Genomic DNA, 24,239 nt, shown 5'->3' with positions numbered 1-24,239 from the left:
ACTTTCTTCTTCCATTTGCCACATTTTAGGCTATTATTCACAGCACAACTGGCTTTTACATTCAGCATTTCCCACTGTAAACAAGAAAAGTAATCATATATGATTCTTTTGGATAAATCTACGTCTCCTCTGTTTCCTAATATTTAGAACATTTATAGACACTGCAGGCTTGACCCTGGACTGCATGGAAATCAGCAGTTTTCATGCCATTACCATTTGGGGGGGGGGGGGGGGGAGGGAGATGGGAGTGGCGGGGAAGGGGGAGGTTAAAGCCTGTAAAACTACAGCTTGGTTTTGTTTGCTGACAAAATAGTTTTGTACTTTTCTGCACTTATTAGAGCACCTTCAATTTGTAAAACTGTCCAGTAGACAAGAAGAAATTATTGTTCTGTTCTACAGAACAAAGAAAAGGCTACACTAGAGAGAAATCCAAGCTTTTCCATTCCAAAATTAGCCTAGATTTAAGCTATAACCACATTATTAAAACATTATAGTGAACTAAGTGTCAAAGACAGTCATTTGTTGTATTCCCATATATTTTAGTCCTCTTTCAATGAAAATCATACATTAGTGTCTCTTGAATTCACTTACTTTCAATTTAAGGATCACTCCCTGACATCTTATACTATATTTTCATTAATCTGAACATAAAATAGCTCTACTTGATTCTTTCTCTGCACTTATCAGGCTTGGCATTGTCCAAAATACATCTAAATACTGCTTAAATGTATCGGTTCCGAATCGGAAAAGGTTGTTTTTTTTTTTTTTTTTTTTTTTGAAGTGGAGGTTCTTAAGAATAGAAATTGTACAATGGTTTGCCTTCCTTTCCATGATTATATATTTCCTTAGGTAAAGTATGTATACCATGTTTGCTCACTGACCTTCTTAGATAGTAGAAATTCTCATTTTTTGTTAATTTAGTTTGGATGCTGGTTTCATTTTTGCTGTTTTTATAAGCAGTTAGCTTTACTATTCCTTTATACTACTTTTCAAACCATTACGTGGGCTAACCCCATCAATGAGCATATATTCATTTGCTTCTCTCTTCTCTATTAATTGTTTTCCAAGTTAGTAAAACCACTAGCAAAACTGTTGGAAAAGTGCCACCTTTAAAAAGATCAACAAATTAAATAAATTCACAGAATCTTTTCTTTTAAAATACATTCTAAGTCCTGTTTGATGAAGGTGATTGACAACCAGCTTTGAAATCTTAGCATCTTTGCGACAAGGAAATGTCTTTCATAATATGTGAAAATTCACCCAAATTCAGCTAAGTTATCAGCATTTATGGATGCTTAACAGCAATTGTTTAGAGCTTAACAGCTAAAAGCTCTGAATACCCCATCCACTGTCAACAGTCTGAGGCCTCTGAGAATACCCATTTTTGACCAGTGTGTATATTATCATCCCTCCATACCTCTGGGCTGTAGCATCTGAATGTGGGCTTAGAAAGTCTTTTCCTGTCAGGGTTATGCTTCATTTTTTCACTTCAAATTCTTGTTCAAATGGCAGCCCAGTTTAATACTACAAGTGTAGGGTAGTCAAAGATAGGAGTCATGTAGCAGGATAAAGTGTGGAAAAGATTCCACCTAGGTCTAAAATAATTTCCCTGTAAAGTATTGTAACACAGAGCAAGTATTTCGTTAGTGTTCTGCCTTGCATTGTATTTGGTCTCAAAAGAAGAAAAAAGTAGGATTAAAAAGCAAGATTAATGTATTTATATATATAAAAAATATATACATATATATCTATCTTTATCTTGAACTTTTTTAATATTTGTAGCTTATTTCAGTCACATTAATTTTTAATTTGACAAAAAAAGGATTGCAAAGTTTTCCAAATGTTGCAGAAAACAGCCTTAACTCTCAGTAATTATTCATTTGATCATGTAAGTAAAATGCATTCAGCAGTACATACTGCACTTAAATGCATTTCTTAATCATCATAATTCTATCATTCTTTTGGGATGTTTTGTACTTCTATTTGTACTTCTAATAGTACAACATTTTGTACTTCTATTTTAATAGAAGTACAATACCTTTGGAGATAACTGTTTCTGTAGCTTAAAATAAAGTAATTTCTCACAGTTTATTAAAAAAAAAAGCTTTGCCTTTGTTGCTGAGTTTTGTAACTATTTTCCAAAAATTCTACAATGAAACCAGAAAAGACATTTTCCTTCCAGAACTGTTTCCGAATAGAAACACAGAGCTTGCTTTAATTCCTTTACCTTATTTTCAGAGCAATTTTGGGTGCAAGGGATACTCCCCTGGAGTGGCTTACTAACAATATAAACAGAGCAGTACTACAATGGTTCTGCATGGGCCATTTGAGCAGCACAGTCTGGGTTGTGTCCCGATTTGGTCACAATTCTTGATGTATACAAATATTACAGGGAAATAGTAGAAGTTAATGTTTTTGACATTTTACAGATGGAGACTAAAGTACAGGCTTAGATAAGAGTTAGGCAGTAAAGTTTGTTGTGAATCTAGCCCTAAGTCATGCACTCATGATCACAAGCTTTCAATGAAGTGTGGAACTGAAACCAAATCTTTTAAGTCTAGTACTCTAGCTGTCGGACCGTATTTCATTTGAGATTTTATTTTGTTTCCTTTTTTTAATGCCTTCTCAATTATCCTTAAGCTAAGAATTCACTTGAATGTGTACCACTAACAACATGGGAAACACCAACTCTCTAGCTTATTAAGAGATCTACCTCTACGGAATTTTCCATTTATCATCAATTCTCCATTGGAAGAGGAGGATGAAAAAAAAAAAAAAACTCAAAAATTACAATATTTGAGTAGGAAAAAAGCAAAGGGAAGAAGAAGAAAAAAGGAAAGGCTAAAAGAGAAAGTAGGCACAATGATTTAAAATGAAGTGATAATAACTTGTTGTCAAATAAACAATGGAAAGAAGAGAAAGAGAGGGAAGTTTAGATATTTACAGAAAATGAGAAAAAGCAAATTGACAGGAAAAAAAAGAAAAGTCATAAATAACAATGAAAAATTACACACACCTAAAAAAAAAAAAAAGCAAAAATGACAGAGAAAAAAGGTGAAGGAATGGGGAAAAATAAAACAACAAGTGATATGCAAGAAAGTGGTTCAGATCTGAGAAAAAAGCAATGTCAACAACAACAAAAAGATAAGAGAGAAATCAGAGACTACTGATGGGTGGGAATATCTATTTTTGTAGATGAAAATCTGCACAATCTCAAGAATATTGTCAGCTACATTCCAGGAGAGGCAAGATGTTTCCTAGGATAAACTGCTTCTATACATATATACTTATATACTTATATAAGTACATACATATATATATGTGTGTATGTATGTATGTATTTATGATTGGGAAGAGGGTGGTAATTCTTTATTCAAATCCTGAGATTCCAAAAGGACCTTGATCTCTCATCTATTCAGGTACTTTCCCTTCTTTCCTTGGCACACTGACTTAGTAACTTCCTTTAGTACAATGAACTATATTACCTGCAGTACATCAAAGTATGCCTGCCCAATGGATTCTAGAAAACTCAGAATTGTTGGCTTTTGAAACAAATCTCATAGTTTCACCAAACAAAAACAGCTACAACCCACATGCCAGGAAAAAAAAAAAAAAAGGACCATCACAGTCTGCAGAAGTCTCTAATAGGTCATTGATAGCAGAAAATTGTCTACATATCCTCAAAAATTCTTCTAAAACTTTTTAAATATTAATGCTTGTAGAAGGTGTGGTTAGGAATAATGATGGCACTAGCTTCCCCCCCCTCCCCCCCCCCAAAAAAAAAAAAGGAGAATTACAACTGAGGTATCTTTCCTTCACACAACCAATAAGAGTGCAAAGAATTCACAGAAAAGGCACTGATTAAGGAGCATGGAGTATGTCAGCCGGTTTCACTTGCTCCAGGAAGGCCTCAAACAAATTTCTCTGAGTAGAAAGAGACAAGATTTTCGTATATAAATTTCTTGCACTTCTGTGTGGCACCTTTGAGACCTCCCACTGTCACAGACAAGCTGCTTCACTAGGCTTATAAGTAACGTACAATGTAGTTATTAATATATTTCCATAGTTGCCATGAAACTCACAAAACAGGTGATTATCTGAATTTCTACAGGACTAGATGAAACTGAATCTGCCCAATGAAGATATTTATTTTGAGCTGTAGCACCAGTGACAATAGTGTAAGGCTATGCATGAGCTTATTAAAATCAGAGAACAGTGGCAAAGCTTCACATTACATACAAGGGCTCATAAGGGCTACAGAATGATGCTCCAGCCCTCAAACAGTAGGAGATGAATCATTTTTCCCTGCCATCTACCCAATAAAATAGTAATACTGAGCAGTCAAGAATCAGAGTGCAGCATATCATGCGCAACTCATTTAATCTCCCAAAACATTACCTGGAAGATTCTGTTGTCATGAAGATGATGCTATACTTAAACTCATTTGGCTTTGTCACAAAGGAAAAATCATGCATGTTCATCAAAATCTTGTTTCTTTTGGACTATGCTATATTAGCAAAATGTTATGCCCCTAATCTGAAATTACTGTTTGATGCTTGTTGAATAAGAGATATAAAGGTGATGCATAGCAGCTAATTAGTAATCAAGGTCTGACAGCAACATCTGCAAAATGTTTGTATGATAATTTCAAATTTGAAAATGATTTATTGCACTCTACATGAAATTAGTGTACACTCATTCAGAAAGTCAGTGATTATCTTGAAAAATACTGCCGGAACATTTCAATAGCTTTGCTGTAAGTCTCAAAAGTATACAATATTCAGCCAGGCCTACTCCCACCCACCAATTTCATAATCTGGCGTTACCAAAGTTCCTAGATCTTGGCATTATAGTTGAAATCACACTCAGCAGAATGATGTTTAACATAGTTCATAATGAGAATGCTGTTTTTTTCAAATCCGAGTGTTTACAGTTTATATGTTAAGTAAGCTATTCTAAAGTCAGTGATATATATAATTGATACACATACAAGTTGTAACAACAGAAATCCTGCTTAGCTATAAGGAAAAACATGTGAAACCACGAGAGCGGTTACACACTGAAACAGATCGCCCAGAGAGGTTCTGTAACCTCCAGCCTTGAAAGTTTTAAAAGCTCACCTGGCCAGGGCCCTGAGCAACCTGCTCTACCTTTGAAGTTAGCCCTATTTGTATCAGGGCATCAGACTAGATGATCTCCACAGGTCCCTTTCAACCCATGACTCTCTGATTCTACAATGCTTATTTAAAAAAAAAAAAAAAAAAGAGGAGTTTGTATTATATAATCAAGAACAGAGATCATCTCAAATATCTACAAAGGCTTTTCTCTAAGACAGCAGCTTAACAAGTCACAGGCAAGTATAGCTGTATATGCTAACAACACTGCTGATTTCTGATCTACTATAGACCTATATCTACCAGCATAGTACTTTCGTTGTTAAAGAAAAAAAGAAAAAAAAAAAAGAAGAATAAATAAAACAAGAACCAGAAGAGATTGAGAATACTTTGTTAACTGGTTATGTTGTACTGCAGTATACCTCGCTGCTGACCAGTTTCAGACAATGTAGTATCACTGAAAATTTTAATTTTGATAAAATGAACAGGGCAACATACAGGTTTCATGTAATAAAATTAACTGTAGTTTAATTATACATACACACAAAGACACATACGCACAAATACACACACACAGGGCCACATATCTGTAACATGTACAATTTAAGGCTTATGAAATATTAAATATAATTAAGATTACATTGATGAAGTAATATCCATTACACAATGCTGATGTTAGACAGCAAATATTGACCTTTATAATTTAGCAAGTAAAAAAGCCTTAATTTTCTTGTTATTCAAACTTTAACAATAAGTATGATAGCTTCGATGGCAGAAAGAGGAAAAAAAACCCCAACATTTTCTATCACTTCACATTAACATTTTGACCAGTCAACAATTCAGCAGTGATGAAATGTGCAGTTTGATTCAAAATAAGGCAAGGCTATTTAAATAACTCAAAATAAGAAACGGGTATTGAAACATTAGAATTTTGATAAGTGATCACAGCTGCACTAGAATTAGTTTCTATAGCAACAGAAGAAATAATGTGGAGAATTGCACTGCAATACAAGATGGACTCCTTACAAACACAGAGCTGTTCAAATAGAAAACTTTAAAATTATTCACTGTATTAAAATATTTCCATTAAAATGGTTATGCGAATACCCTACACCTTGTTCTCTGTATACTGTTCTATTTTGGTTCTCCCGGATTCAATTCCAGTGCATCTATTCAAGTTTCATACTGTATTTTCATACTCTCACATTAATTAATTTTAAAATAGCAAGGTACGCAAAGTGATTTATTGTGAAAAATATTGCATTTTCAATCTCAAACTAATCTGCATTTTCAATCATTTTTTTGTTACTGCTGCATAGATGCACTCATTAAATTCATTTTTCCAATGGTGCACTTCTAAAGCACACCAGAATGTTTTGCACACGCTATTCATAAGGAGCTGCATCTCAGCTATGAGAATTAACATCACTATGCAACTTTTAAAACTTGCAGTCATATGAGACTTACGCTAGCTTTTATCAGTGTGCTCTCTCATGTCCTAAGCATGATTAAGAAACCATAGCAAATCTATTAGTATTCATGGACTGAATACCCATAAGATGGTAAGATAAGAGCCTTTCAGTTGAGCACATCTTTACATTTTAAATGCTGCCCATTTTTAACACTAAGAATTATTGTTTCATTGCGTCATCTCTGATCCTAGCTATTTTTGGCAACTAATTAAAAGCATATGCCCGAACCTTTTATGTATTTTGCCCTTATAATGAGACCTATTACTCTGGCTTATTTTACCCCTTTGAGTTCCAAAGTATCTTTTGAGTTACCATGGATACAAGTGATATGCTTCTTCCACAACTGCTTTGTGTGCCTTATCAAACACCAGAAAACTGACACAGTAGGAATGTGAGCCATCTATACAGGACGAATATCTAATCTCTTGGAAGTGTTTCTTCCCCCCCCCCCCCCCCCCCAAAAAAAAAAAAGATAGAGGTATGCCATATATTACATTTGTAATGAAACAAGCAGGTTCTTTTCTATCTTATATCTAGTACTGGTTTTCAAGGAAACCAAAATGAAATAGATGTAAAACAGTTTAACCTGATCAGCCCTGAAAGAGTGCTAAAACAGAAACAGGAGAACCTAGGATAATTATGAGTTTGCTATTTATTTTGAGTTGACAGAGTTTAAGTGTTTACAAAGTATTGACGAATGTCCCTACTGAAGATGTACAATATGTAGCAAATTTCAGCAAGCATTTCAGGAAGGAATTACAGAAATATTGTACTAAATTCAGAGATTACACATAACCTACAGTAGTAAATAGAACTCCCTTAAATAGAAATTGTTAGGCTTCCTTATATGAATTTGTTAGGGGAATTTTCAAAGGCAAATTGAATGCCAATAAGCTGGGAATAACGTATACTAATCAGTGACACAGAGGACAGCAAACTGTCCTGAAGTAGATTGCAGTTAGTAAACTGGTTTTCCTACTACGTTCCCACATTCTGACCTCTTCTTACAGAGGGAAGACTCTCCCATGTAGCTAGCCAAATTTATACATGACACAAAAACCAAGCGTTGATACTAATATAATCTGAATTAATGTATGAGAAGGTGGAATAACCAAAAGACAAAATAAATTATAGTAATAAGGACTTGATACAGACTCATTCAGAACCCTTAATTTTGACTCCATAGAGTTTATGGAAAGATATCAGCTGCTTGAGTGCAGCAAAGGCCACCAACTGTTATACATCCAGAGAAGAATGGCTAGGCAACAGCTTTCTTCTCCCTTTTCCTCAATTTGCTAAACTTCTCTATTACAGCAAACCACACCACAGAAAACTACCTGACTTGTTCATATCCACAAGCTCAGCTTGGCTTTAAATTCCGCACCTGAGCCAGAGATACTGAAGTGTAAGACCCACAAATTCTTCTCTCTCTTATCAACATTGTGCTGTAGCTTTACCATTCTAGTAAGTTTTCCACAAACTTTTATGTACAAAAGACAAATTACATGTTTTCATTTTTCTTACACCATCACTGCCAGTTAGACTTATGCTTGCATGGATTTCATAAGACGCATTTCTTTTCAATTTTAAATTTAACTTTGAATTTTCTCTGGGTATGAAAACCATCAATGTAATGCTCTTACTCTGAACTTTGTAGTAAGGTACATTCAACCATAATTAAACCTTCTCAAATTTTTTGGCTGAAAATTTCTTTGAAAATGAATTAAAAGTTACTGATCAATGAAAAAGAACTCAAAATGAGCACAACTTTGTGGTATTTCTGGTATATTAATAGTTCAGTTTAATGCTGGAACCACTCACAAAAAATTGTGTAAATGTCTCTCCTGTTCCAGACACCCAACAGCTCCGTAATCCTGCCATCACATTCACATGCTATTATTTCTTCTCTGTACAATATTCTCCTTGATTACCCACACTGTGTGCCAAAGTATACAAGAGCTCCCCCACTCCTCTTAGAGTAGAAATAAATTGCAAACTAGTACTTTTAAAGTAAGAAGAATAATTATCTTTGTTACCATCTTTCATAATAAAAGTTCTTAAGTAGAGGTTCTTCCTTCACAGAATCTCAAAGACGCCTGGAAAGGGCCACCATTGTTCTCCATCTCCGAGGCCACAGATTGCCTTTTACACAGATGACTACAGTGTTTTTATCCTCAAAGATCTGCTTTTTAAAGACTCTTTGTTAACAGGAAGGAAATGGCATCAGTAAAAGTGGGCAAATCAGAGCAGTGGTTTTCATTACTAGGGAAAGGAATTTTGCTCTGGAAACTGTCAAATGTAACAGCCATTATGAAATAGGATGATGACTTTCTCTGAAGGACAGCATTAGACATTAGTCTCTGTTAATAGATGAATTATTCTTCAGTTACAAGGAAAAGTGACTATCAACTCAAAATATATTTTCAAATTTCACCAGAGGTACTCAACAGTTACCTATGGGCCAAATTCTGTGTGGACCAACAATGCAGGATCCCAGATTTGTTAAGAAAAGGAAAAAAAAAAAAAATCAGAGCACTCCACGACAGAGCAGAGAACTCCATCTTCAAGAGGAGCTTCCAAGTCAAACGTTTATGTGTAAATTTATTCCTTAGTATAAAAATAATTGCATGAAAACAAGTAAATACCATAAAGTTCAGGGAAAAATACATCATTATTCTTTTCCATTACTCTCTAAAAATGGTTCAATTTTGACATTAAGTGCAGAGCTTACCATAACAAAATATGAAACCCTTCAACTAAAATAATTTTGAGAATATAAATTAATACAAAATTAATACAAAATTGGACTGGATTTCTTTTCTGTATTCACTAGATTTTGAAAATAAGTTCAATACCTTTCTAGTTTTTTGTTGATTTTCATTCAACTCATTAGATTTCCATGGATGCTACATATATGACAAACACTTAAAAGTATATTAAGCATTAACAAAAATATATCAGAGATGGTATTGTATTTTTCACTTTAGAATTGTCATATTTTCCTATTTTAAAAATTTACATGAAGTTTCAACAAAATTCTAAAAAGATTCTAGTTGTTTTAAGTGTTATTAAAAACAGCATTTTCAGGGCTAAGGGTTTCAAAACAGAGTTTCAGAAGCCATTACATGTACCAAACTACAGATTGCTAAAGTATAGGAGTTACTAATGGAAAAGAAATAGATCACATATAACAAAAATGGGAACTACAAAATACTGCAAGCCACAGAAAGTTTGAGTAACATCAAATAACATTTCTAAACAAGATTCCTTGAAGATAAGAAGAAATCAGACTAATCACTAGCATTAATCTTGACCAATTTGAACAACGACAGAGGCTATTTCCTTTTCTGTAAGCAGATGCAGAGTTAGCCTGGATCTTTGTTATGAGTATGTTTTCTGGCACAGATGTCAACTCATTGTAGTAAAAAACAGCAACCATTTCACCTGTTCAAGCAGTACACAAGTGGTATTCGGGCTGAACATTCTCAAAGGAAAAAAAAAACAAACAAATAAAAAAAATACCAAAAACACCTGAAGTCAGCCTCCTGAAGAGACCAACATTTTACAGTTTTGTTCTCCAAGATTTGGATTTTCCAAATACACACACTCTTATCAGCTCTATTTTTAACCTGCTGCTCATATAGGATACTTAAAATTCTGAACATGTTTACATTATCCATCCAGCAGGCTAATGGAACGCATACCAGACAGTCATGCATAATTCAAATCAATATCCTCAGGCTTGCAACTCTAAGTCAAAGCTGCCTTTAAATAAGCTGGGTGTGACTTTAACATGAATAAAATGTATCTAATTTTAAACCTTTATCTGATAAATCGATACCTCTTGCAAAGGAACATCATAAATCTCCTTTAAAAATTATAGCAAATGAAAAAAAAACCGGATAAGTCAGTATCTTTTAAAGACTACTTTTAAGGACAAAATTTAAAGCGGTTCAACAAGATTCAGCACAAAGGTTACAAATAAACAGCATTTTTTTTTTTTAACAAAAAGTAGTACAAATATATGCATGAAAACACAAGCTGGCAGAATATTAAATGGTGCAGAAAGTGAATGTAGCAGGATTTCCTATTTACAAATTTAAAGACCAAGCTTTCAGTTGGATTGGGCATAGATGACTCCACACAGAAAATCCTATACCCAGTTTAGCATGACTGCCAGCTTCCCTCTAAGGTCTAGAATCAAATTTTCAGTAATAAAATGATTTTCCCTTTGGGTTTTCCTGTGTGCTTCCATGAGATCACAATTCCATCACAGCAAATAATCTTCAGCCATACTGAAGCGATCAGAAGTATGGAAATTACATTACTTAAGGATCCTTTTCCAGACTACTTGCAAATAAAGTAGAGAAAAGGTAATGGCCAAAAGACAGGGATTTCAAGTTATATTACACCTCTCACGCTTTCTCTCAAGGAAAATATCCCAATAATTCCTGAAAGTACAACAAATAGTATAAGAAAGCTTATTTTGACAAGAAACAGATATTAAGCATGAAATAGTTATAGCATATATCTATGCAATGAATAAACAGACATAAGGAAAGTAATTACACTGAGTGGGTAACAAATCAAAAACAGTTCAGGAGAAGTTACAAAAATAACCTGTTGTTCTTGTCAATAGAAGACAAATTAGGAAAAGGAAATAAAAGTTGCCTGAGCATAGATACGGATCAAGATGGAATAGACTAGGAGGAAAACAGAAGATACTAACTTAGCTGCTAACCTCGCCCTCTCTAAAAGTATTAATTCAAGCAAAGCTCTGACTATAAAGGGGAACCTATCCTCCATAAAAGTGCATCTGTTGATTTTGCTATAGATTTTGTGTGAAGAAGTTGAGAAACTGCAGTGGTAGAATTTGTACAAAACTAAAATACTGTTGCAAGACAACTGGAAGGTGTGTACCTGCTGTGCGCTATTCCAGTGTTCTCACCACTGCTAGGTCCAGACTAATTTTATCTTTATCATTCTCTCTCTCTGTCTCTCTATTATGGAGCAAGTGCTATTATTAAAAAAAAAAAAAAAAAAAAGTGTCTCACTTCGAAACTAAATGCTGAAACTGGCAGGCACTTACTGTTAAAAATATTTATTGGTCATTTCCAATGTATTTACATTTTTTTCAACATCAGGTTTTCCAAGGTTTCCTGTTTATATATCTTTTAGGTCATATAAGTGAAAGAAATATCCCATTTCCAGTCAGAATCAGCAAAAGTCGATTCAAGCCGGTTCATCAGGGAAGTGATCTTTTTCGCTGATCTAGTACTACCTCTTGTGTTTATACCACAAATCAGTTCTACATTTTATTAATGTGGAACATCTATCCAGAGTATAATATCACAAGGAAATACTTTAGTCATAAATATCCATGCAAATATTTCCCAGGTAATGACAAACAAAAGAAATCCTGATTCTTCTGTAAATCACAGATTCAAATAGATGAGAGACGTGTTTAACTAAGTTTAAAATAAAATGAAAAATTTCTTGTAATTATTAATGCATGATTTACATCACTTCAGACATCACATTGCTAAGGGTAACTTTCTTCAAAGACTTCACATCACTGCAAAGCATATTTCTTCAGAGACTTCAAAACGGCAGGGGCACCCTGATTTACGAGTTTGCTCTGCTCACTTGCACACATCAGGAAAAATTCTTTCCCACTGGAGGGTGGACTTCATCCTCCTTTGGAGCTGACCTAGCTGGAAAGGGAACTTTCTTGTTGAAAATCATCATCATCATCACTGACTGAGTTTTGTTACTAGTCTTTTCCTGTCATCCATAGATGATATGCATGCTTTAACATCATCTTCCAGCATCACCACTGTTAATTGCTGGGTAAATCCATGGTTTCCAAATTATTCAACTTCACTCTGTTAAGCACTTTCATACGTTACCTTTGGTCAACAAAAGACTTGCTATGCACTACTTCATATCATCTATCTAGCTGTTCAACTCAAAAGTTCTCCATATAACTCCATTCTCTTCAGATCAGATCTAAAGTCTGCCATGAACCACCTTTGTCTTTAAACTCCCATGTCTACTTATTCCCTCTTCTGTAATATTCCCCAAGAACATTACAAGAATAATATTGGATTACATTTGCTTTCTATTCTTACCTGTGAATCCTATGCATTCCAGATCTCCAGACTATTTGTAAATAACATGCTTGTCTGCCATTCACATGGGTAAAGACCCATAACCACAGCATGACTGTACCTTAATACTCAAATAATATTCCTTTAATACCAGGAACTTTTCAAAAGAGAAAGAGTAACACTTTCTTGGGAAATAAAACAGATCAGTATTCTGTAAAACTGAAGAACATCAGACAGACCAAAAGTTAATCTCTAAATCACTCTGCAATGCTCAGTCAATTGTATTTTTCAGAGACAAGCTCCACAATTTCAAATACTTAACAGAAATTACTATCTTTTCCTATTATTGTAAGAGCAGAATAACAGAGGATTATCTTTCACTAACACAAAATAACACACTAGAAAGCCATCCTGAAAGTCAAAAAAAAAAAAAGCACATCATAGTAAGGAAGAAGAAAACAAGGCAAATTAAGTTTGCTGTGGACAGTAACCTACAGATCTTTGAATTACAAAGTTATCTTTTTTGTACCACAGTAGACACAAAACTATCCCTACGACATTCCCTTGATATGGATATGGATTGAACTGCCACACCTACAGGGGCTTCAAAACCACAAAAACTTTTCTTTCTCCAATTTTTAAGGAGTCAATTGGAGCCAATTTACCCACCCAATTTACTCCCTTCAATTTACTAATAAGAGACATACGCACATAGTCAAGAATCAGAAATTTTGCCTCATTAGCATTGTGTTGCCGTCCATTCTCCCACACTACATAATCATTTTTAAATTACTCTTAAAACATGTAATTTCAAGGATGGTTGTCCACATAATGAAAACAGAAGCATATGGAAGCTGGTATAAATAGTCACATGGATAAAAGATCAAATCTGATGGATCATTCATATATATATATATGTATGTATGCATATATGTGCATGTGTGTGTGTGTGTGTGTGTGTGTGTGTGCATACATACATATATATATATATATATATATTTACAGTATACCCTTCTCTCTCCAAAAAAACCTCTAAAAAACATATCGATAACAGTATCAGCTGATGGTGGTGTACACAAGTATGAATGCCTGGAGTATCTCATAGCTGTAACTTGACTCATCCTTTAAAATACACTTTGAAACATTTGGGAAATAACTGCTCTAAAGATTACTTAGGAGTTCTCTTAAGTGTCTTTACTTAAGGCCCTTTCAGAATTATTTGGATGAACATACTACTAAAAGCACTATTCTCTACCCAAGCCTCAGGCCACATAGAATGTTTTCTTTCAACAAATACTGTACCAGAGTAACCTCACAGGTAATCTAATAAAGACAGAGAAAAATGTGTGGCCGCTTTCTTACTAGATAGTATTTCCATTATATTTCAAATTTCTTTCTTTAAAGCACATTAGTGGAAAAAGAAGAGAAATAACTATATCATCACCACATGATATAGTATTCAATTGAGCATTCACTCTTCCAATCTGAAAACTAATTTATAGCTCTTATTCCACTACTTACACAATACTCTTTGCCTGCAATTCTTAGTATCTGAAATATACAGATAGATAAATCAACTTTGAAAGAACTTTATGGCCTTGGTTTGCTGAACGTGATACAACCATATTCTAACTCCCTTCCAAGTGCTTTAACAAATTGGGAGATTCAGAAGTATGAGCTTCTTATGAAAGAGCTCTTCTTGTTTATGCTGGGAATATACTGAAAGAAAATCTCTATATATCATCCAGTGAAGACACTTTATCTAAGAGATGAAAACTAACAAGAAAGAAAATGCAAAAAGCTGCATAAAGAATCAGATCCAAGAGATTCCAGAAGAACAGTCGCCTTCACGTGCAAAGATTGACACTGAGGAGCAAGGCAAACATATGCCCAACAGACATATCAACATAAAGCGCTGAAAGCCTAAAGGAGAATAAAAGTGGAGAAGATAAACTACAAAAATAACATCATACTCTACCTTCACAATATGGAAAAGATGGATAAAATCCAGTAGCATATGCCTGCTAGAGCAGCAGATTCTCATTTAACAGAACTTATGTTTTCTCACTGCAGTCTTTTAGTGCTTCCATATGTTTCCAAAAAACCTTGTGAAATGTAAGGCACTTGGGCCAATCTCAGAAATAGTCTCTGAACATACATGTCTTCAGCCACAGCGCTCTACCAACTGAGATGTTAGAAACAGACTTTAAAATAGGTTGGATAACCTGTGGTTGTACTGCACTGCTATATAAAGTAAATCTAAGTTTGCTTAAAGTTTTCTACCTTTTTCATCGTGATTGTCACTTACTCTACATCAGACCTGGGACCGATGTTCTTGATTTGCTTCGTAACAATTGGAATTTTGCACAGCTGTTAAAGAGGAGATTTGGGCAAGAACTGCTTTAAGAACATAGCAAATTACCTGTAAGTAAGTAGAATCCCCTCCTGCCTTTTTCCTCTCAGAGAAAAAATTCAGAGAATCTTGGTTACAAAACAAAAGAAAAACCTACAGCTTTTGACATCTGCCAACAAAATTGTAATTTCAATACAGATATCTTAACATTAAGCTTAAAAATTCCCATTTTCAGGAGCTTCAAGGGACTACTTCCTTAGAGAAAATACGTTTTACTTGCCTAGGAAGTTTATAGAGATAACAAAGACACAAGTTCAGGAAGTAGCCACCACTGGAGACAATAAAGAGGCTAGTTTAATACCATTTTGTATGTTTTTTTGGAAATTGAAGTTATTAAGAAAGCATACTCCATTTAAGATTAGGGCCAATAAACATACTAAAAAATATTTTCAATTACCAAAGTAAAAAAGAATAAGGTCAATTTAAGGTTTGTAAGTAAAACACTACCTTATTTATATCCCCATTTAAATTCATAACAACCTCCTGGTTAGCAGAAATATCTTACATTGTTATTTTTGCCTTTTTCATTCTTTTGGGGTTTCTTGTCTTTTTTCTGTTCTTTACCTTCCGAAATAGATGTGTAACATCACAGCCTAAACTAATTACCTCTTCCAAAATACTATAAAAAATTGAAACAAATAAAGGCATCTACCATATATTCAATAGGATCGTAAGAGCATTAGAAATGGCAGGGCACACTACAAAAAATAGGATGCACATTATCAAAAATGAAAGGAAAGTTGCATCAGGATGGGAAAAGGAACAAAGGTTACTTCAATAAGTACACATAATCTCTTGGATAACATGATAAACAACAAAAACGACTTCAAAAGTAAGAATTCAAACTTTGAGCTACCCCTAACCCTGGGCCCTAAGCACAGAGACTGGGTTAAATCCACATAGAGATATCAAGTAGTACTGCAGATACGCTGGTTTCTCTCTTTTCAGCGATTAACAGCTTTGAGTCATTTGTGCAAGAGTTGGGGATTTTAAATGTAAATGTATGTTCTGTACCATTTTACTTTGCCATGATTTGCCTTCATCTTCATTTTCGAATTAACTTGATTTTATACAGAGGTATAACAGAAAGATATTTAGCTATTTACTAACAGCTTAGAGTCTGCAGAATTGCTTGCATTTAAGCCCAATATCAATTAGAATTTTCCATTTAAAATACTTATTAAAATTCATCAGAATCTAAATGCCTCAAATGTACTACAGAAATACATAAAGTGGATCAGATACCGGTCATAAGCACATATTTGTGAATCAAAATTTCAAAACCCAAATTTCACAGAACAAATAAATGTGCTACTAAAACATTCCATCATTGAAATATATAAAAATAAATTTTAAAAAAGATATTGTTTTCTTCACTTAACGATTAAACACATTATATAAAATGCTATGTCAGTTCTATACAAATATGCTGAAAAGAAAGATTAATATGGCCATCTAGAGGAGAAAAGAATGATGTGAAAATATACCACACATTTTCAGGCTTCAGAATAATACATTTTGAGAAGACACGCAGCCAGAAAATATATGTAATAAACCAATTGATAATAAGCAAATTTTAAGATAATATAATCAGACTTTTCCATAGTTTCAGTAACACAAGCATTACTTTATATTAATTTTGTATATTTAACAACTTTTAGCAGTGCAAACAAAGCCTGTAAGGTGTATTAGTAAACACAAGATTGTGTCAGTAGTACAAGACTATTTCTTTGTCTCTTCCATTGCGATATTTTGTGAGCACAGTTAAGTGCAGGCCTGTCTAAACAAGCAGATATTTAAAATGTGAAGATTAAAGTGCAGAGTAAGCAGTCATTAGTAAAACCACTTATTGGCTCCTTTGAAAACAAATAGGACACTATTGCAAGATGCAATGTATGACAGAGTAACTGCTAAAGAGAAAACAACACAGAAGTTTCTGGAAATGAAATATCATGCATCTTCATCAGCTCATAACACTCTTTCTCTCCGATACAACTTTTAATGACACCATCAGAGGCAGATTTACCAGGGATGAATTGAGGGAGAACAGAGATGAGATAAAAACGAATTCTCTCCTCTCATCACTGCAACGGTATCCTGCTCTGGTCAAGAAATGGATGGAAGGGTGCCTTAGGCTGGAAGCACAGCTAAAATACTTAAGTATTCTCAAAATTCTCAGTATTCTACTCAAAAGTAGAAATGACAAAGTACGTATAAGGAAACAGAGGAACACAGCAAACAAACAAACAAACGATTGTTTCTCAAATTAAAGTACATAGGAACATATTACTTGTTCCCCCCACCGCAAAGAATTAGGAAATAACTTTTCTTTACACTTAAAAAACTAACTCAACAAATATAAAAGCCAACTACTTAGTGAAAATATCTCAGGGTATTTACGGCATCTCAAATTTTCTAAAGACTTCTATCTTAAGTTTAAAAATTGTAAAGATTTGAAATTTTAAAAAAATTACACCGAACATCTAGAATGTTTCTTGATGCTTCCTACTTGGAAATCTGAGAATTTTAACCTCATCTGTTCAGTGAGCTGTTTCTTTGAACACATATGAACTGGTTGGTAGTGATAGCCAATCTCATTTTTTTTTTATTTTTGATTGCAGGTTTTCTTCACTAAAGTTCTAGGTTGGGCAGCTTTCCCTCTGCTATGAATGTAACATAACAAGATATACTCTGCCTATCTTTTCCTCTATTCAAACACATTTTTATCATTGTGCAAAGATTCTTTATGTTTGAAATAATGTAGGAAGAATAAAAAAGTTCTAACACATTAATTAATTACTATAGTGTGCCACCTTCAGGTCACTAAAAAGTGGAAAAACAGTAGGTTGTTACTTTGTTGCCATGTCCAATGCCACAGAATCTTTTGGAACAGTTCTGTTGACATTAACAGGTTACAAAGATCATGAAGCAAGATCACCGCTTTAATTTGCGAGCATTTTGTAGAAAACTAGAATAATTTCTGACTATCAGACAAATAACACTACTGATTCTCCACTCCTTGTAAAACATTTGAAGAGAATGGTCTCTTAAATGCAGCAGAAAAAGCAAAAAACTGACAGTTTTAAAGCTTTTTTTAAAAGTAGAAATATGTGGTTAAAGACTTTACAATTTGGTAAGTTAGAATGCTTTGATATTTTTGCTTTTAATTTTTTTCCTAAACCCTAGGAATAATGTGTTTTCATTAAAATAAATTGAATTTACACATTTAGTATCAGTTGAGAGCTTGTATTCTTTAAATTAAAAAAAAAGGGGGGGGGAGTTTAACATTCAGTCAACTTTCTAAATGAAAACAGCGTTGAGAAGGGATAGCAGCTGGTGATGGATGATATCTTTAGCAAGAGAAGGAAAAACAAAAAAGCAGGAGGGGAAAAACAGTTGTTTGGTTTCTTGCTGCAGCGCTTGGGCTTGCCAACAGAGTTCTCTTGTCCTAGATTCTAACCATGATTCAAATTTCCAGACTGAAGTTCTTATTCCTTAAGAGAGAACAAAAGTCAGTGAGCGTGAATTTTGATGATCTGAGAGGATCATAAGGAAGATCATCAGTACAAGAGAAAAAAAATCCCAGACTGAGGATAGTACAATGCTATTGAAGCTTACATCATATAGGGCCAAAGTGGAAAGCTGAGGTAGAAAAGCATTCGAGAAGATGAAGTACGATCAAAATCTGAATAACTGTGAAATAGAAAGAGGAGCATTAGACATCTCCTCCAACCTGAATTATTCTATGACTTTATTTTAACAACGGGCCCTGCTGGTTTGAAATAAGACAAATATATCATGCTGGGAATCCGAGAGCAGTTTTCTTGTTGTAGTAGTAGTAGCAGCTGGAAGTATTTGCTAATAACTGCACTTTGCTTTCCCATCTCCTGTTAGCATATCTCACACTCCTTTCTGACAGTGACATCAGGTGTACGTGGATCCCAACAAAACTAGTATCTCACCTTTCATATTCCCCCCAACAATACTGCCGACAGATGTCAGTAGACATAAAAAATAAAATAGGATACTTTTACTATCCCTTCTCATTGCTGACCTTCTCCATAAAAGTGTCCAAGGACCAGTCCTTACCATCCCACCTCACCTCTGCATTTCCTTCTCTAGTTGCTGGAATTCAGACTCAGTCTTTCTATAGTTGAAAAGCAAAGGAAAAATCTGAACATTCTGATGTTCTGAAGAGAAAAGAATTCTCTTACTCTGCAGCTTCAGCGATGGCTTTCACATCCTTTATGCCTTAACTTCGGAATCATTAAAGAGCACGCACTGATTTCAAATTTTAGTGACAAATGGACTTCTAAATAATAGAATTACATCACACAGTACAAAAACTCAGTTTTTTCAAGTGCTTTTGGATTGTATACATTTAGCTATAGGCTTCCTTTCAATTATATGTATCCACTTTTTATTTAAAAATATAATAAAAAAAAAACAGCATATTTTAATTTGTTAAGGGGAGGCCAAGAAATGTCTTACTATAATTGAGCAGCTATATTAGAGCCTGACTTTTAACTAACTTCAACCCAAGTTCCCTTTTTTCCACGCTACAAAATGACTGGAGATACTGTTATCATACGCCAGTACTTTCAAGCAGAAAAAACAGACAAAGCATTGATAGCCAACTACCCAGTCAGTTAGCAATGACTTTTACCAAAAATTAACAAATATATACCATAAAAGTTGGATGTAAATGCAATATTTTCTTTTAACTCTACGAAAGATTTATATTAATCTAATCTTTAAAATTGTTTCCTTGCATGATTTCACAGAAAGATGCAAGACATTCCAATAATGCATGTGGCAATGACCATATGTACCACGAGCAATAAACTGTCATAACAGCAAAGTGGTTATCAATAAAAGCATAACAGAACCTGTAGTTGGGTTTTGTTTGCAATTTATAATACCCTAGAATTTATCAAGGGTTGCCATGTTTGTTTCCTAAATCAAAGCAGTCCAAAGAAGATTCCCCAAAGAATAAAATGACTATTAATAAAATTGTACATAATGTAATATAAGAAGAAATTATATCAGTTGCAGTATTTCTGGAAGAACACACAAACAAGTCCATACCAATTTTTTTAGAGCACGCGCAAATACATAAGATATTTGGAAATTTCTTGCAGATATTGATTATTTGCAAGTTGAGCTGTCCTGCCTATAACTGTATTACCCACAACATAACTATAAAATAAAAGGGAATAAAAGGAACACTTGTAATACAATCTTACCTTCATCTATGGAAGCTTCACTACTATATCCATCATATTCTGCAGACAGAGGACTATATTTTTGCCTGGTCTCCCATACATAGTTTTTTTGCTGTCTGCCATCCACCACTGGCAGCCTGGAACTCTGGGTTCTAGACAAGGCCTCATGATATTTACCCAGTGCTTCATCTTCACTCTCAGATGATGAGCCATGCTGGTCTTTACTCATATAAGAGTTGTCTGTTTGAACAAAATAAAGTAAATCGACTACAGCTCAAAAAAGAATGCAAGAAAGTAACCGTAAGAGCTTAAATATCTTTGATGATAACCTATTTCAAGTAAAACTTCTGTAACATTTCAAAAATGTTATCTTGCAGTTATAAGTATTATACGGTTTTGTAATAGGCAACAGGTATTTTTCTCTTCTACAAATACTGAAAGACAATTAAGACCTAAAAACATAAAACTTCCTTAACAGAAAAAAAAAAACCACAACAGAAAATGGATCATTTTTGGCAAAGTAGGACACACTGAACTTCTTGAAACCTTTCATTTAAGATGAAAATGCTCATAATTTATCTAAAGTAAATTCAATACTGCCTCAACATCACATTCGGATACCTAAGCTGCATCAAAAAGGCAACTCCTGGTCCTCCATTTCTAAGTGATTTTTGCTGTGAGCATGCAGTATAGGGCAGAAATAAAACTCCGACTTACAAAAAAAAGCCTATCAGAAAACTGTTTTAAAATATTTGTTAGTAGTGCTTAAAATCAAGACAGCAAATCAGAAAATGCTACTGATAGATGTTTCTATGCACAATTTTATTTAATTTACAATCCCTTTGTTCAAAAACTGAAATAAATGCAGATTCTCATTACAGACACCTAACAACAGCTAAAGGTGCACAGAGGAAACTATTCTAGGGGGTTTTTTTGTTTGTTTGTTTTTTTTTAATTCCAGGTCCTTTACAATACCCACTCCTGTACTTTTCCAACTTCTTCCAACTACTTCTCTTGAGTATGACTTCCCCTTACAACGCAAAGATGCAGCTAGATTTTCAGTACGGTAAAAGGAAACCTTCTCCCTGCATTTTCCAAACTTCAACTGGGTTCTACCCAAATTTAACACTTTTTCAGAGGTTATTGTAGATAGCAAATTCAGACAGACGTTCATGAAAACTTAACAAAGGTTAGCATTACTATTGCTCTATGTGAACAAATCCATGGCATGTGATTTGTCAGTGAACTTTTATTATTATTTTTATTATTACTGAAAGCAGAAGTCGTCAGATGCCATAACGTTGTGTTCAGTTCCCGATTCTGCAGGGGAACATTGTCTAATATACTGTCCAACCACACTGTCTCTCTTCCCCCTGGCCTTTTCTTTCCTCCTCCCAACTCTGGCTGTGTTCTCTAGTTATTCATTCCAGGTCCCACTCAGTCCCTGTCTTTTCATGCCCAGGCAGTCTCTGCCTGAGCTTTCTGACTAAAGAAGGGATTCAGTTTACACAAAATTTGGCCTTTTAAAATTATGGTAACTCTACCTAAGCTAGTCATTTAGGGCTTCTTTTACTGTCAATGTCCTTGCCTCTTTCTACTACAGAGGTCATTCTTTCCCACTTTTAGGTGAGCCTCTACGATACTTAGTAAAATCACTTCCCAGAGAGGTCTTTTTCACCCCAACGCTCATACAGAAAGCTTAGGCTACAAGTTTAGGTAAGATAACTTTTATAATAGTTACATTTAAATGAGATGAATCTTATCCTAAGTCTCTGTCTCCTTGCTCCATATTCCAGGCTCCTGCTCCAAGCACCCCCTTCTGGCTTCTCATGAGGCTTCTCTTGATTCTCTTTGCATATTCAATCCCAAATTCTCTTTACTTGCACCTAACCATATGTTCATGTAGCCTCAATTTTTCAACCTTAGCCTCTCTGTACCTTCATATATTATCAGTTCCCTCCATAGCTGTCATCTATCCTACTTCAAATCCCAGTCTACAACTTGCACCATCTTGCACTCATTCAGAAGGTTTCTCTCCTCTCATGAGTCATGTTTATTCTGCTCTCTTCAAACTTCCTGTGTCCTTCAATATCCAAAAGCATCAAAAGCAGGATAAGTCCTGCTCCAGTCTTCAACCTTACAACAAAGCACGTAAGTGCAAATGGGATGGTCAAAGAATTTAGCCAAGAAATTATAAAAGTGCTTGTCGAGCATTTTCAAAACACACCGTTTCAAAGATTTATAACTTTGTCAAATTTAATTTTTTTCTTATAAAAAGAGAGAGACACACACAGAGAAAGAAAAAAACAGCCACATTTCTGACATAGAAAAATTACTCTCCCACATTTCAATTACATAATCCAACGTACTGAACTGCCAAAAGCTTCTTAATGAAGCAGATGAGAAAAGTTATTTATTTTCTGAATAGATAACCAGCATGTTTTTCCCATATTCTACTCCTGAAAACAGTTAAAGATTTTAAACTACAGCTTAAAAGACAGATCTCAGACAGAAACCATGCCAAATTTCATCCAAAATGCTTCAAATTTGGCACAGTTATAAGCGACTGAAAATAAGGTCTTGAAATGGAAAATGTCAGGAAACTTTAACTGCAGACGGCACTACCAGCTCTAAATGTAATGTGTATATGAGCTTAATTTAGCGTTTACAGGAAAACTGGTGCCTTAAAAGACTGCTAATGAGCAGCTAAATCTTTCAACTCCAGGCCATAAATTTTAATTCAGGAGATTGTATGGTGCTCCCCATTATACGGACGGCTACAAAGCAAGTTCATTTCCACTGACCACATATTGATGAATGTCACACTAAGTAGAATATATACCAGATAGCAGATTCACTGCAAGAAGCTAAAAGTTATCTGGAAAAAGAAGCCTCCTTTTCTGCTACATGGAGTAGAAGTTTGTGTCTTTTATGATCCTCAGTAGTCTAAAACCTGCTGGGAAACAACGACAGAACGTCTCCAGAGCTATAAATGAAGCGGGGCGTGCCAAACTGAAATATAATGCCTAACAGCAACAATAATTACACATATCTTAAGCTGACGTTTATCTCTATTAAAAAAATGAGTGTGTAAATATGAAATTGGGTTCTTTAATCAATCTGCATAAAGTATCAAAAATGGGACAGTATAGAACCTGGTAGAAACACTAGAAGATTTCTGAAACAAGTTTTGGAAGTTATGCCTCTAATAATACATTCAAGTTTGTAAGCATCCAGAAGTTCCCAGTGATACCACATATTTATTCTCCAACTCCTAGCATAAAAGAACAAGACAGAATGTATATTATTTCAAGTCATGAAACAGGACAAGTCCTCTTCAGAGGACTTTAGAATTTAATTAGGATGGAAATTAGATAGCAAAGGAAACATTTTTTAAAAATAAATAATACAAATCTATTTCAGTTTCTTGGAGAAAAACAGCTTCCTGTAACATTTTAAAACAACCCTCAACTAAATCCAAAAAGGTTGTGCTTTTTTTATGCCTCTTCTTGCCACTTCTCTTTTGAAGTTTTTATTTTATTCAGAAACTTGCCTAGGAGAATTCATGTTCCTGTTAAAGGACTTTCTTTTATTTGCCAAAAAGGAGTTCATATATCATTATTAACCTATTAAAACCTATTGATTTGCTTATTATAGTATCTACAATGACATTTTGATAGAGAATATACTCTCCAAATGTTGCCCCATATGAGGAAATAACTCACACACAGGGAAAAATTTGTTGTTCTATTATCAGGTTATTCATTTCTCTACAGAAATAGCAACTCCAAGGAAAGTATGTGTTACTTTCTAAAAAGTCACTGCATATCCTGCAAAATAACCATGTAAAAATACCAGGTTTTACTTCTTTCTCACAAACTATCATTGCAAACTCCATTGTTATA

The 24,239-nt window shown here is 34.3% G+C and overlaps 1 protein-coding gene across 5 annotated transcripts in view; it reads right to left on the bottom strand.

Moving 5' to 3' along the window:
- The window catches only part of SYT14 (synaptotagmin 14), a 79,365-nt gene that overhangs the window by 28,389 nt on the left and 26,737 nt on the right, over window positions 1-24,239 (bottom strand). For all 5 annotated transcript variants that reach the window (XM_068939738.1, XM_068939736.1, XM_009668947.2 and 2 more), the window contains one exon: window positions 20,356-20,574. In XM_068939738.1, coding sequence (XP_068795839.1) covers window positions 20,356-20,574 — 219 coding nt within the window. The remainder of the gene's footprint in view (window positions 1-20,355; window positions 20,575-24,239) is intronic.

The sequence above is a fragment of the Struthio camelus genome, chromosome 3, assembly GCF_040807025.1.
Source record: "Struthio camelus isolate bStrCam1 chromosome 3, bStrCam1.hap1, whole genome shotgun sequence".
NCBI lineage: Eukaryota > Metazoa > Chordata > Aves > Struthioniformes > Struthionidae > Struthio > Struthio camelus.
The sequence above is the reverse complement of the archived record's forward strand: the minus strand, read 5'-3'. Positions and strand labels throughout refer to the sequence as shown.